At 38.4% G+C, this 12,792-nt stretch overlaps 1 protein-coding gene across 2 annotated transcripts in view; it reads right to left on the reverse strand.

Moving 5' to 3' along the window:
- Nucleotides 1–12,792, reverse strand: part of SASS6 (SAS-6 centriolar assembly protein) — a 13,249-nt gene continuing 457 nt past the window's right edge. Inside the window, exons 1-17 of one of the 2 annotated variants that reach the window (XM_051803406.1) lie at nt 12,291–12,316; nt 11,899–11,959; nt 10,155–10,234; nt 8,936–9,040; nt 7,810–7,981; nt 6,798–6,875; nt 5,705–5,824; nt 5,425–5,616; nt 4,999–5,193; nt 4,558–4,647; nt 4,291–4,470; nt 3,611–3,692; nt 3,119–3,228; nt 2,165–2,287; nt 1,762–1,850; nt 1,317–1,408; nt 1–1,222 (exon numbers count right to left, since the gene is read on the reverse strand). In XM_051803406.1, the coding sequence (XP_051659366.1) occupies nt 1,137–1,222; nt 1,317–1,408; nt 1,762–1,850; nt 2,165–2,287; nt 3,119–3,228; nt 3,611–3,692; nt 4,291–4,470; nt 4,558–4,647; nt 4,999–5,193; nt 5,425–5,616; nt 5,705–5,824; nt 6,798–6,875; nt 7,810–7,981; nt 8,936–9,040; nt 10,155–10,234; nt 11,899–11,959; nt 12,291–12,301 (1,866 nt within the window). In that variant the 5' untranslated portion in view covers nt 12,302–12,316 and the 3' untranslated portion in view covers nt 1–1,136. Of the gene's footprint in view, nt 1,223–1,316; nt 1,409–1,761; nt 1,851–2,164; nt 2,288–3,118; nt 3,229–3,610; nt 3,693–4,290; nt 4,471–4,557; nt 4,648–4,998; nt 5,194–5,424; nt 5,617–5,704; nt 5,825–6,797; nt 6,876–7,809; nt 7,982–8,935; nt 9,041–10,154; nt 10,235–11,898; nt 11,960–12,290; nt 12,317–12,792 lie in introns of those variants that run through there. The other variant, XM_051803398.1, reaches the window with a different exon arrangement.

The following is a 12,792-nucleotide window of genomic DNA, read 5'->3' on the forward strand; positions in this document are numbered from 1 at the left end:
TTTTGATAAAAAACATTTAATATTTCCATTGAAACTTACACATGACAAAACTAGTGAATATACATTAACGTGGTGCTGATTTATAAACAAATGTACACATTTCACACAGCAAAACAAACTACTTAAATGTACAATCCTCAGGCTGCACTTTAACAACTAAGATAAAAAGTATGGAATATCTGTAACAGAAGTATGGAAATAATCATTTTAAGTGTACTGTGCCTGTTAGGACGACATGCCTACTGGTTCTGTAGGGGGACACCAAATAAAAGATGGCACAAAAGGGGTTGTTACATGATTCAGGCATTTGAACCCAGACAGCAGAGCAAGCTGAATAGACTTAGAGTATCTTAAATTCCTGTATAGTCTCACAGCTGTAAAGTACGATTTGTAAAAATAAAGTATCTTTTAGATGTTGTGATACTTGTCAATAGTTACCTATTCAGATACTTCACTTTATAATGTTTTATGCACAGTGGTCTGGGGAATGTAATTCTGAGAGATTAACTAAAAAGTTGGGGAACCAAGAGTGAGACATTTTAAGTTTAATTTTATACCATCAGTAAAATAATTTAGCATCTTTAATATTAGATTTGTATGCAATTCAAATAAGCTGGTTCAAAAGTTAAGCAAGTGTTTAAGACTAAAATGTAAGGGAGGATTAGTGAGGCACTTGTACTAAGTTATGAGCTTGGCCATTACTAAAACTGGCAGCACAGCCCTGTTCTCCAGTGCTTTCCATTTGCCTCATCCTTTCTCTGAAAGGAGTCAAAAAATAGAAACTCACAGATATATGTTCTCACTCAGGGAATGAACATTTCACCTGTTATAAAAAAGAGCACTTTGGTGGGGTTTTAGGACCATTACAGGGTCAACAATATACTAAGAGAAAATTCTGCACAGCCCCACTAACTTACTGTCAGTGTTGGTCCCACTAAGGCTGCTTAAAGCTTTATCTTCTCAGGCTCACATACCCTGAAACATCACCCCAGTCAGTCAAGACACCTTTCTCAAAGAAAACTGTCTTATAAAATTATGTCAGTTCACAGCAATACTCTACTAACACACTATTACAGGACATTCAAAACTTCCCCCAAATGGTTAAGAGATGACTCTCATTGTCAGAACCCTGTCTGTTATCCAGGAAAATAAGCCGAGGCCGGTGTTCCTGCAGCTTTGGGCAACGGCTGGGCTTTGGCTGGCAGGTATGGTCTCAGGTACTCTGTGGAACAGCACAAACACTTCATAGAACCACGTCTGTCACTGCCCCTCAAGTACATTTCAAATAAGGTCTTGTTCTACTATTTCATACATACCCGAGTTAAGCGTGTTCTGACTAAGCCCTCGTAATGGAATGCTGTCATCTTTTCTCTTGAGATACTTGGATTCCAGCCCCAAATGATCACCACTAGAAATAAAAAGGCTAATTAAAATTTAAAGCAAATGCAGTTTGCTATCAGTGCATTACAACAAGTGTGGCTACAGACTCAAACACTTAAAGTGAAACTACTGTGTTTCTAACAACTTTATTTACCATTTAAACTATTGCTGAGTAGGTTAAGAACAGCCTATATATATTACATATATAATATATATTATAGTAATAAAAACTATATATTTCATATAGCTACATTCATACATAATAAATATATATAACAATATATATATATAAACAAATATATAAACAATAATATTATTGTTTATATAATAAATATAAAGATAATAATAAAAAATACTAAAAATGCAGTAGATGACACTTACTTCTCCTTATTTGCTGGATGACTGGTTGCATTCAGTGTCTGAGCATCTGAACATCGATTCAATTTAGAAAGCTGTGTGTTAAACTGAACCTGCAGAGACCAAGAGAGCTGCAGGTTAAAGAGCTCCTCTCCAGATCTGACAGCCCCCACCAGTGAGTGCATTCAGAGAGCAAACTGTCCAGGGATTAGTGATCCTACACCTCACACAGCACTGCCGTGCAGCACAGCCTGGGAGAATAAGCACCCTAAGGACAAGCATTAGCCATGGGTGATAATGCCCAAGACAAGGAGCTTGAGAGTATATACAGCAAATACTTCATGTATTTGGAGAAACAGTCACAACATTATGCTTTGGTACTTTATGCTGTCACATTCTTATCACACAAAAAAGTCAAAGTGCCTGCCTTTGGTACTGGACATGGTGAACTGGTGTTTTTGCTGTGTGTTGGGTCCAGGAAGTTCTGGAAGGCATACAGAGGAGAAATGGGATGACTGATTGCTGAGCTGGGAAAGGATGGTCTGTCAGGCTGTAAGACAAATAGAATACATTCATAAAGGAGAAACACAATCCTTAAAGTAATTGTTTATAGAGATTCAAAATTCCAAAATTAACCAACCACCACAATTACAAAGCCAACACTTGTGAGTCTTCCTGATGGGAAGAAAACATCACTTCTCCAAGATTCACATGCTTAAGCAAAACTTGCAACTTTAAAAAGATGAGTTGAGCACTCTTAGCCAGTAAAAAAACTACACAGCCCATAACTGATTGTGTTGGGTGTACCCAGCTATAAATCAAGAGACCTCTCTGTGTGAACGTGCCCTTCCATTACTGAACAAGCAGCTCATCAATTACTAGGTACAGATCTCTGCTGTCACAACACAGAGGAAGAACCACTAAGTTGTGGTATTTAACAATGACTGCAGGTAATGTTTCTTACCCCTTATTTTCTTGTTTTTAAGTATCACTAGTAAAAGTATTCAAACAGTACACTTGTTTTTCAATCTATACAAAGATAATTAGTAATCTAACCTCACAACATAAAAATGCCTCTTTTTTCCCCTTCACCTTGCACTTCATCTTTTCCAAGCCAATTCTGCATTGGCTTGTGTATTTTATGTATGAGCTTAGAAAAATCTCACCTATGAGGCCCAAGACATCAAGTAGCACCCAACAGGATATTATGTTGTTAAAAAAAAAAAAAAAAAAAAAAAAAAACAAAACCACAAACCATACCCACCCAAAACTTTAAGGCCCAAAGATGATGAAAGCACTTTTTTTTTTAAACTCTTTTAAGGCCACACATTTCAGAAGTAATGACCACATCCCAACCCTGTTATTTATAGCTCTGTCTTACCATGCCATGAGGTGAACAGGCAGCCCTACCACCGCCGTGTGTGCTGGCAGAAGTGTCCAGCCTCTTCGCCATCTGAACTTCACTGAGCTGTCTGTTCAGCCAGCTGATCACTGCAGGAGGAAAAAAAGCTCTAATTCATTTCCTACCTCTTACAAGCTGTTTGAAATGGCAAGTAGCCCTTCCTCAAAAAAAGTGGCAGCTCGATGGGCTATTTTTCCTCCTTAAGCTGAGGCATCACTAGGAGTCCCAGAGCCATGAAAAGCCCATTTGTTGAAGTTTCCTCTACCCCTCCAAGCCTGAGCACTGCACCCCACAGCCCCAAGCACCAGCTCCAAGGGAAGCCTTCTCTACACACCCACAACAGCCAGAAGTTGTTTTCCAAACGTGACAGCAACTGCAGCTCTTCACAAAAACCCCAATATAGCTGCTTCCATTAATTTTCAGTAGCATTTCAGTCATTTTTACAGGAGAAATGAAACTGTATAAACCTACCATTTTCATTGGTTTTCAGTAGCTGCTTACTTTCTTCTAGTTTTTGCATTGTACTTTCTAGTTGTTCTTGTAGCTTGCAAACCTGTAATAGTCCCATAATAATTATAACACCATCAGGAGCTACTACTAACTACAAACAACAACAAAAATAAGCATCTATGAAGTTGTTCTAAAAGAAGTTTGAACTCAGTTTTTTACAAAAGCAATATGGCAATTCTTTTAAAGTAAGCCCCTCCCTACTACTTTTAGCCAAGGTTTCAGCAAGATTACAGCCAGAATCCTTTCTGACCTTTATTTTTCTATTATTAAATAATGCAAAGACTCTAAACAGGGGAACACACGTAATGGAAGGAAAAGGTTCACTCTGTTCCTGTTCTTGCTTCCTTCACCAACCCTACATGAATGTGTCTTTTAAGGATGTTGATTTATCCATTATATTGCTTTGTATTCTTAATACAATTTAGTTTTCTTCCATATGAATGGATCTTACAAATCAGTTTAACATTAAAAAAACTGAAAGTTGATTACACATTTAAGTATATTACACATATGGAAATCAACATAGTTGTTTACATATAAGTATATTCTATTCCACAGAAAGATTTAAGACCTTACATAAATTAAAACACACAGAAACCAACACAGTACATACAATAGGATTTGTTAATTTATCACAATACCTCCTGCTCCTTCGCTCGAAGAGATTGTCCCATCTCCTGCAATTCCCTCTGCTCTTTTTGAAGTCTCTCTTCTTTTTCTCCCAATAGTTTTTCCTGTTGAATTGTTACTGTGTTTTTCAATTTTAATTTACTCATCAGAGTTTTCAAATCTCCTTGTAACTTCTTGATAATTTCATTAGCCTATTAAAAAAACCCCAAGACATTATCAAAATAAACACCTAAAAATAAGGAAGATGTTTCACAAGGAACTGTCATGGTTGAACAAACCTTAAGGAGTTCAGCTGACAGCGACTTAATTGTTGTCTCTAGTTTTTCAATATGCCTCTGTTTTTCCTCTGTACTCTCTTCCAGTATCACCTTAAAAAAATATTACAAAATATAATAACACTGTGATAGACATCACTTATGATTTCAAGTAGAACCTCTATAACTGAGAGCTATCCTTACAAGAAACCAGTCCCTGCTTTTCAGTCAAATTTCACAGGATCTCAATTCTTTTTTTCTTACAAAAAATACCACTAACTGTACTCCAGTACCACAATATTAAAACTGAATCCAGTATACTTTTGATGCCATAATTTAGAACCTTAACTACATCTAAAAGCTGACTTGCTGTATTCAAAAAAACAGTCAGTTGCTACCCTATGGAAGCCACAATTAAGAAGGTTCTAGAGAGTTTACAGAAAATTATTCTGAAGTTTGAAGAACCTTTTGCTCTTGTGTTGCATCTAATACTTCTTTTGTTCTAGTAACCAGCTGATCCTTGTCTTTGATCTCCTGTTCCAGAACAGCCACCCGTGTCTGCAGCTGATTAATGAGTTTCTCTTTTTCATGGCATTCAGCATCCAGAGTCGTGTTCTCCCGACGCAGTGACAGCACCTCCTGCTTTGCTCTCTGACACTCCTAGAATGTTGGGAAGGAATTTAATGTTATTCTTTAGAAAAACCTTAATAGTAATTATTAGTATTTTAAATTAATAGCAATTTAAACAGATATATCTAAATAATAAGCATAATACGGAATGAAGAGGAGATGAACAAACTCAATATGCTGTATCTTCTATTACATGCCCAGGCAGGCAGTGTTAATGCTCTGACACCAGTAAGTTTGGTTTTAGAAATTAAGAAGCCTTACATCTTCTATTCCTGAAAGTTTTGCTTTCAGTTCTCTGACTGTAGAGTCTCCTTTGTATCTTCTCTCTGTTAGGTCTTTATTGATGACCTCGAGTTCTGAGAGTCTGTTCTGCAACTGCTGAATACTTTTCTGATGCAAAGTTTCCAATTCCTTTTTCTGTTGTTCATGTTGTTGTTGGTATTGAGTTTGTGCCTGTGGGAAGCAAAGAAATTAAGCAGTTATTCAATGATTCTGACTATTCACGTGTAAAAATATTGTTAATTCTTTTCCACCATCATACCTGAAGAGCTCTTTCCTTTTCATTTGTCAGCTCCTGTGAGTGTTTGTTGGTTAGAGCTGTAGTGTATGATGTCCATTCATTTTTCAGTTTGTCTAGTTCTCGGCTCTTCTCTGACAAGCTCTGTTTAAGTTTGACAAAGTGTACAGACTTTTAAAAATTTTAGCACTTCAGTCAATACTGAATGATTCTTTACTGTTACTTACTAAAAGGAATTATTAAGAAAAGTCTAAATTTCAGCATCAGATACCAAAATATTTGTGTGTTCTGTAACTAGGAAAAGTAAGGCACTGAGAAGCTGAAGAGCACCTTTGACACTGTGAATAAAGTAATTTAATTTCCAATTGTATTTTCTTCCAACCACTACTTCAGAGTGAAAAACCAGCCTGCTGATGTTCCCTACCCTTGTAACACAGACCACTCTAGTAGGGAGAAAAAAAAAGTCTTCAGCAGCAGCTTTTCCTCTTTTTGATCTGTAATTCTGCATTTCAATTCAGCAAACACATTGCAGTAACTCAAACTGAAATTGTAAACAAATATTCCTCTCCAAAAAAGCTCCATAATAAGAGTTTTAATGGAATTGTTGTTTCATGACAGTCAAAAAAGTCACCTTGCTAATTGTAGAACCTGACCCAAATCATCCTCTTGTAACCCAAAGGTGAAGTGATTACTGTGCTGACTACAAAAAGCAAAAAGGAGTCAAGTAACTTGAAGTCCACGACTTCCATTTTTTTTACCATGGTTTCACAATTTTTCCAAATAAAAGGATTTCCAACCATTCATTGATTATGTAAAGTACATTTATAATTTATCTTCAGACTACCACGTATTTAGTATTAAATTTCTGTGTGTATACACAGACCTCTGTACAAAATAAAGTAAAACTCTGATTTAGTACTGCAAGAACTAAATTTAATCCTTCAGTTGCAGGCTTTAGTCATTCTTTAGAAAAGCTACAGTAGACTGTTTTCTTCTTTTCACTCACTCCCAAGTCAATTATCTTGGCTAGGTAGTGGTTAATCACCCAGCCTACAAAAACATACATTTTCCACAGATCAAAAAAGTGCAACCTACAAAAGCTAAAATTTGACATTACCTGTTGAGTGTAGCTCAGTTGCCTGGTAAGATCCTCTTCAGTTCTTCTAAGCTTTTCTTCCAACATCAATTTGTCCTCCTATGTACAAATTGACATCACATCAAATCCTCAGCTCCCAGAATACAAACAGTATTTAGCTTCCATTTAATCAGCACTGGTTGCCTAAGAAACCGTATACCCACTGTATTTGTGAAAAAAAATCCCCTTATTAAATGTCATATGGAATAAGATATAATTAATAAATTTAAAAGAATGGCATTAGCCCACAATGTAAAAATCCTGAATTAAATTCTTACCAAACTTTTATAATAGTATCTTATCATGAAGACTTGTTTACAAAGGTGTGACGTGAACAAGAAATCAACTGAAATACTTTAAATGTATGTTATGAAAATGGCTTATCAGGTGGCTACAAACATGACAGCACGGTAGGAGAAATACAAATCCCAGGCTGTGAAACTGGAACAGACAACAGCCAAACTGTGAGACCTTTAATTTCTCCTGAAATCAAACCTAGCACACCACTAACTGCATCAACATTCCAATTTTAATTTGCTATTTATAGCTACTAGCCCCTTGCAGTCCATAAGCCTCACAATTACATGGAGAGCTTTCCTACACCCAACTGCAGAGCCAAGAGCACGAGGTTACAGTAAGTTACTCCTGCAGCTGCTCTGTCCATCACCACAGGCTGTGCCACAGGAGACACTGAGGCATCCAGAGGCATCCAACAGCTGCACAGCACATGCACTGCGGGTGGAAAATACCTCACTTTCAGTGCAAGTGACAAGGCTTGGCTGAATACACAGGTCATATTTTCCTTGCCAGAGTGACAGTAACAGTTTAGGTTTCATAACATGCACCCAAGTGGCTGCATGCAATGACACATATGGGCTAAAAGGAAAAATAAACCAATGTGGTACATACTTCTGAAGCATTCAGACTGAAAAAAAATGCTTAAGTACACACAGCATCAAGGCCTAGTTGCAGTTATGACAAACCTTCATTTTACCTTAAGGCATTTCAAACAGTTGGCTAAAAATTTCTTTATTTCTGCATCAGTTCCTGGTAGGAATTTTAGGGAAAGATGGGTAAGATGTTTAAAAGGGTTGGTCTCCACTACATTTAAAGAGACAGCTGTGTGATCTAGAGCAGGTGCTGAAGAAACTAATTGCAGCAAAAACCTAGGGAAAAAACAAAATAATCAAATGTTAAGCACATCTTTTTCTGAAACTACCTTTAGATCCTACAAGCTATTTCCAAATAAAATGTAATTGTTTATGTACATTAAAAGGTTGTCCAGTTTTTGTTTGAGAAAGAACTATACAATTCAATCCCTATGTCACAGTTAATATTAAAAAAAAAAATCAACTAAAATGCTTGCACCCTATAATAAGGAATGTACAAAACTAACCAGTTTGTTTATCTGTAAAATTTTCAGCAGCTCATCTTGGACTTGGTAGTGCAAAACCAAGTAGGGCCTTTGTAACCAAATTCAAGAGGAAAACAGACCCCTAACTTTTAGGTATCCTACAAACTAGTAAAATCCACAGCCCACAAGACATGCTCAGGAAATAGCCTGAGTACTTGGAGTGGAGCTGAGTATAGGGCTTTCCACACTACCCACACAAATAGAAATAACACATCAAAAGGCCACTAAAAGGAAGACTACATCTCAGGTCTCCCCCCTCACATTTTAATACCTGAATACTGAAAGGAAGGAAAATAAATCCTTGTCAGAATGCCTTATAACCTTGCCTTCTGCTGTGAAACAGGATGATTTACACCTCACTCCACCGATTTCAGATCAGCTCTCTAGCATTAAATTATTGAAAGATAAAAAACTGAAACAGAACAAACCCCAAAACAACAGTGCTGCATTCTTGCCCATCTGCCAGCTTGTGAAGCTTGCCAGCTTCAACTCAGATGCAGAGACTGTTACTAGACACCAATTCCACTGCTCAGTCCTCCTGAGAGTTGGGTTTTGTCTGTTACAGCCACTGACTCAAATTTGGGCGTGTCAGGGGCACGTTAAATTATCCTTGTTCTACTGATTCTTCTCTGTCTGAGGGACTGACAAGTATTATAAGAACTCAACACGTACATACAGAGTAACATGGCACACGCTCATAACCTACCTTGGGGTGTCTTTGTTCTGTTCCTGAATGCATTGCTGAAGCAGATCTATAAATTTTTGTGGGAAAGCAGAGAAGTCTACCAAGAGACCTTGTTGGGATTTCAAACTATACAAAGAGATTAGGAAAAAAAATATTAACAATATATAGAAGTGAAATTTATTTCCTATAAAATGTTTTGTTCACACTAGTAGAAAGAACAAATTCCGATCATGTCATTAAAGTTTACTAGCATGTTGTTTTCAAACATAAGAAATGTAACCACATTGTGGATAATAATCCCAGGAGGATATTTTTGATTTCAAGAGTTCTTGCAAATGGGCCGCACTGTTTTTTCACAGAAGTTATTGTAGCACAACAAAATGTGCTCCTTTAAGCAGGCATCTTCCTCACAGCACAGAGGCTGTTGGACAGGGCACGTGCAAGAGGCAAAGGACAGTGAGGGGAGACTCCCCCATCACCAAGACTATCTGCTACTTGTCTATTTGACTGCTCCCCTTCACCACAGACACAGTAAAGTCTGAGACAGAAACCTCCATCACCAAACGCATGAAGCTGTACCTCCGTATAACAAAACACTTCTGCACTTCTGCTTTGCAAACACTATTTTACTTTTGCTTTTTGGTCTGCACACTGACCACACCTCTCTTTTTAAAAACACACACCAAAACACTCCCTCCCCAAAAAAACAAAACAAACAAACAAAAAAAATCAACCAAGCAACCAAAAAAAACCCCAAAACAAAAACAAAACCACACAAACAAATCCAAAGAAAGCAGAAAACTGAAATTTTCATGCTTGATGCCCAAATTTGACGATCAATGATCAAATTCTGAGCAACTAAATGAGACCTGACAGTACAACTGGTATGCAAGGTCTGTGAATCTATGTCCATGCAGACTTATTTCCTGAAGTAGTCAAAAAAAGTAGTTATAAACACAAGATGCAATCAAGCAATATGAACTGTGGCACTGCATCTACGCAGGGAACTTTACATCAGGATCCCACATCCACCTGTATAACCCTGAGCCACTCTCCTGCACTTGGCAGTTTCACCAACTGCTCGAAAAGAGCAATGCTGCCAAAATACTGACCAAACTTCACAAGGGAGAAATGTAAAAACCTAAATTCTAACACAGACCATTCCAAGCTAAAAATATTCCCTCATTCTTTTTTGCCATTTAGAAACATTTCGCAGAGAAAACATTATAATTTCACTTACCTTTGAAAATCTTCCTCAGATATGACAAGGTTATAAAGGAAAAAAGGATCAGTGTCATCAGTCAATCGAACGGCTAAGTCCTGAAAAGATGGACATTTAAATATGATTTAAAATACTATTAACCACCCAGGAGTGTTTAAAAATTTTATACCAATATTGCAAACAGTATTAAATGTTTTAAACAGTATTAAATGTTTAACCAAAAATACAATAGAATTGTGGCAACTAATTCAGAATGTGTAAAACATTAAACACAACTTCAAATATTACAGTGGGAAAACAAGGAAAACTCTTTTTCACAAAAATAAACCAAGTAAAAACCTTCAACTTTGAGCAGCAAAGGTTTCAAAATTCCATGTGTATTCATCCTTTTCCAGAAAGAAACCTATTTGCTATATTTTTCCCCATCATGAAATAAAGTGTATCATTCGCAGTCCACCGTAACAGATTACAAACACATCACTCCCATAACTGGAAATTTTTCAGAGCATACTGCTCCTAAAAGTTTAAGAAACCACTGTCTGAAGAGTTTATATGCTGGAGTGTGAAGCGAATATAGAATGGATACAGCTGAAGTCCAGTAAGCTCATAAGGAAAACTGCAGCACTATGCTGCTTAGCCTTTAAAGGGACGCTCATTTGTTCGCTGGAGGACTACAGAGTATTTTAGAAAAACTGCCTTCTCTGAAAGCACTAAGTCTTGCACTACAAGGAAGGGGTTATGCAAAACACCTGGTACATCCGGCCCAGGCACCTGTTCCCTATAACAAGGATCACACCTGGGTGAATAATATAATATTCCCTAGCAGAGGTAAAAAAGTAGAAACCTGACAGCTCTTCCAATGTAACTGAAGTGCGACCACAGCACAGGTACAGATACAGAACTGAAACACATTTCAGTAATTCAGGTGCCAGTAACACCAACAAAACTCTCAGCTGGAGATGCACAAACTCAGGGATTGACGCATGCAGACAGTTTACACTGACACTAACACCACCCTGAGCACATGGGGCAGACTGATGTGTGGGATAAAAGCACCTGCTTAGTCTGATGTCCCATTAGCTGATGAAGTATTTGTCTTTTCAGACTGACTGCTCACTGATGTACCCAACTGCACTTCCAGGCTCCTCCTGACACAGCCTGCAGCATGGAACACAGTTCCATGAACTGCTTCTTCGCACTGTGAAGAATTACTGTTATCACTGCCACCATCAGGAGAATCTTTCCAAAAAATGCTGTATTCCTTTACAAACAAATCTTTACTCAATAACACTATAACTAACTCATGATCAATCTTAACATCAAGCTGAGTGCACATACAGTTTAAGTGACAATTTAGACATATACTGCAGATGTTGTAATCTCATTGCTACTTTCCTTAAGATAGAAGAGGAGTTATTTTTTTTACTGCCAATTTAGCACCTTAGACTAAGTACCTTTAGTGTCAGGTACTGTTCTGAAGCTCTAACCCATGTTCCCCTGAGGGTCTCCAAACACTTTTAACATACAGGTTTACTAAGACCCATGTACAACCGAACTAAAAGAGAGGGCTAAAAAGGCTAGGAGGAAAAAAAAACAACCACATCATCTCAAACCAACTAAATTACTCAATAAATTATACAAAAAATAAAATAAGGTCAAATGACAAATGCTAAAATCCTATTTCCTTTGCCTATTTATCCTTTTATAAAATGGAATTCACGTAATATCTAATGAATGACACAGATATGACTCATCTACCAACCTTTTTATGAACAGGATTAGAAACTGCCAGCAGCTCAATATTCACTCGAACATTTAATCTCCTGAATACAAAAAAATAACAAATCAAGAAAACATTCTCAAAACAACACGTTCACAGCTGCATTACAGGAATCAATGACATTTAAAAAACAAAAATTTCAGCAGAAACATTAAGAAAGTTGCCACTGATGACTACTACTAAGATGTAACAGTTTCAGTTATCATTGCAGCTCCTCAGTCACTGCTGGTTTTTTTGCTGCTTGCTTGTTACCCAACAAACTTTAAATAGCAATGTAGAAGTTTGGAAACTTTGTCCAGAAATCATAACCTTTGGAAAAGCCTGTTGGAATTCATTAACGATTGCTGAAGCTTCTGACAATCATACAGTGCTACCTTGTCTTCATTTACTTCTTGTCGAGTAAGAAGTTACTTGCGTTACAACACATGCCTTCTTACAGAGGCAAGCTAGGCACACACTGTCTAATCCAGACAGGACCTACAGCGCTGTATTCACTGTATTTTGAGCAGACGGTCACGTCATGAACGTCTGGGCTGCCCCAGACACCCGGCCATGCGCTCCCTCGCCCAGGGGGCTCAAACGCAGGGTCTGGGGGAGGCGCGGGCTCTGCCCCGCTCTCCTGGGCCGCGGGGCGGTGCCGAGGGGCCGCGTCCAAGGGAGGCCGCGCTCCGGCGGGAGGAGCGGGGAGAGGCGGGACCGCCCGCGGCCCGGGAAACGCCAAACATTCACCGCGGCAGAGACCAAACGAACCCTGCGCGGGGCCCGGGAGAGGCCAAACACAGCGCGGGGCCCGGCAGCCGCCCCGGCCCCGGGCCGTCCCTGCCCTTCTGCGGAGCCTCCGCGCGGTCGCTCCGCTGCCGGAGCCCCGCCGGCCCC

The sequence above is a fragment of the Manacus candei genome, unplaced genomic scaffold, assembly GCF_025592945.1.
Source record: "Manacus candei isolate 608988 ecotype Guabito, Panama unplaced genomic scaffold, ASM2559294v1 h1tg000005l, whole genome shotgun sequence".
NCBI lineage: Eukaryota > Metazoa > Chordata > Aves > Passeriformes > Pipridae > Manacus > Manacus candei.